Raw genomic sequence first — 2,954 nt, forward strand, 5'->3', positions numbered from 1 at the left:
GAAAATATTAAACCGGTTTCCGGTCAAACCGGCGGTTCGAACGGTTCAAAACGGTCCATCATCCAAAAACCATATATTTCACATTCCATCATCCAAAATTTAATAATACTTGGAATGTCATCATTGACTTATTCTCCTACAAATAAATACAAGAAGATGAAACTTCCTCCTGCCTCTTAAAATTATACTTATATATATATATATCACTATTACACACTACACATTAATTCCAAATAGGTTGAGCTAAAACATTCCATCAAAAAAAATGGCTTTGGTGACAAAAATGAGTGATATTGAGAGAGAAACAATCAAGATAGGGAAGCAGCAAATCAACCATTTCAGCCACCGGCACCCGCTGGAGGCGGCGGAGGTCCACGACGGCGACGACAAATTAGGAGCGTGCGCGGGGTGCGAGCACGAGATCGTGGGGCCGGCGTACGTGTGCACGAAGGGCACGTGCAGCTTCGTCCTCCACGACCTCTGCTCCGACCTCCCGCGCCACCACCGCCACCGCTGCCACCCCGGCCACCCGCTCTCCCTCCTCCCCTCGCCGCCGTACAGCGACTGCGAGTTCACGTGCGACGCGTGCGGGGAGTCGGGGCACGGGTTCACGTACCACTGCGCCACCTGCAAGTTCGACCTCCACGTGGAGTGCGCCGCGCTGCCGGAGACCGTCAAGCGGAGCGATCATCACCATGATTTCGTGCTGATGACGAATTTGGACGGTGGGGATTTGGTGTGCTGCGGCTGCGATGATGATCGTGTGGCTAAGGGTGGATGGATGTATTGTTGCTTGGATTGTAAATTAGGTTTGCATTTGGCTTGTGCGGAGACTTGTTAATTATATGATTAATTGTGCTTTAGTTAATTGTGGAGACGTGAAAATGGTGCCCCTTTTCTGCAACTGTATTAATCTATTTCACACTATAATGAATGCACTTCAATTCATGAATTTAATGTTGAGAGGTTCTACCTGTTTCTTTTTGAAATAAAGTTGTCTTCGGTTCGACTTAATGCGATTGTTAAAATTCTTAATATTTTGTCCCACATCGACTTGGTAACGATCCTAACTCACCTATAAAAGTATGGATAACCCTCTCCCTTATAACTCATTTTAAGGGGTGAGTGGCTCATTTCTAATATGGTATCAAAGCGGGCCCAAGTCGATGATAGAGTTTATCTCTTTGTCTCTTCTCTTGCCTACCCACGTGATGGAAGTCCGATGTGTCATTCCGGCCCACACGTGAGGGCATGTTAAAATTCTTAATATCTTCCTAGCTCACGTATAAAAGTATGGATAACCCACACGTGTGGCATGTTAAAATTCTTAATATCTTTCTAACCCTCCTTATAAGGCCTTTTAAGGAGTGAGTGACTCATTTCTAATAGCAATTGCATTTTATGAATATTGTTTGATTGAGTAGATAGAGCTCGATGATTATACCTTCGAGATAGTAACGAGTATGATTAGTCTTAGTTTATGACTTTAATTTGCAGTAAAATTATCAATTTAATCTCAGCGACCATGAGATAGTGTATTCTGCCTACAATATGATGAATATAAATCAACATATTGGAGTATTATTTATTAATTAGCTATGCGACATGTCAAATACTACTATAATACTCTCTTCATTCCTAAATTTTTGTCATCTTTAATATCGGTTTGTCTCATAAAATTAACTCATTTCTAATTTTTAGAAACTTTTTTCACTACTTACTAATATTATTTTAATTAATTTTTCTATTTTATTTTATCAATCTCACATTACACATTTTAAAATCTTTGTATTTAGGGGAAGTGAGAGTATAATTTATAAATGCTTTTCACTATCGAAATACTACTACAGTTTTCAGTTTCACGATCGAAATATGCACTAAAAAATAGAGTTTGATCTGCAAAACTTTTTTTTTTTCTTTTCTTTTGTAATACAATAAAATTAGAATAGTGCAATTGTCATCATTATTTGGCATACATCCAATTTGTTGCATCCGAGATCTACTTTAGAAGAACAGCTAAATACATAGCATTAATATTCGCAAATATATAATAAAGAGTCAATGGCGGATCCAGGAACAAATTATCGTGGGGTCGAACAAGATAGTAAATATTTATTTAAAATAATTGTTTAAATTAATTATTTTTATAAATATATTTTTTAATATAAATAATTCATGCGAGTATCGATATTCTTAAAACAACATACTCCACTTTCTTCGTCCCGTTATAAGCGAGACTCTTCTTTTGGATACAGAATTTAAGAAAAAGACGTTTATGGAGCTAACTGAAGAAAGAATAAAATATGATCTTAGATAAAACAAAGATGCAAATAAATAATAAAGTAAGAGAGAACAATTATATTATATTACGTATTTTGACAAAAAAAATGATATACACATATCATAATTTTTCTGTAACATACCAAATTTTTAAAGATTAAAAAAATTGAATATGAATAATAAGGTTGAAAATTTAAATTATAAAACTAAGAGTAGAAGAAATTAAGAAATATTTACTTTATATAAGTAGGTGGTTAATTCTTGATGCCGGTTTATTCTATTTCACGAGTGAATATAGGGATGAGAAAACAATAATGACATCGCCAATACCATTCCTCTTTCTCTTCGAAAACAAAAACTGCGGAAGGACTCTTCCCCTCCAACTCCTTTGTTCTCGACAACAGTCTACCCATCCGGCTGCCTCACTTCCTTCCTTTCTCTCTGATCAGTCTCCTCATCATCTCACACAGCGTGAGGACGTGAGTCGGGGGCGGAGACGTGAACGCCGTAGGGTCGGAGGCCGAAGAAAGTAACTTTCCGGTGCACTCCGTGGCAGGTGGTGGGGTCGGCCGACCCCGGCCGACCCCACCTGGATCCGCCTCTGTAAAGAGTAAAAGCCAAAAATGATATTGAACATATGACGATTTTATGATTTTGATCAATAACATTATCTT

General features: G+C 37.9%; 1 protein-coding gene across 1 annotated transcript; it reads left to right on the forward strand.

The window, feature by feature from the left end:
- Nucleotides 1–238: 238 nt before the first annotated feature.
- Nucleotides 239–952, forward strand: LOC121776481. The gene has a single exon (XM_042173655.1). It carries the CDS (start codon nt 266–268, stop codon nt 839–841), a length of 576 nt encoding a protein of 191 aa, XP_042029589.1. The 5' UTR covers nt 239–265; the 3' UTR covers nt 842–952.
- Nucleotides 953–2,954: the final 2,002 nt, after the last annotated feature.

Source organism: Salvia splendens, chromosome 18 (genome assembly GCF_004379255.2).
Source record: "Salvia splendens isolate huo1 chromosome 18, SspV2, whole genome shotgun sequence".
NCBI lineage: Eukaryota > Viridiplantae > Streptophyta > Magnoliopsida > Lamiales > Lamiaceae > Salvia > Salvia splendens.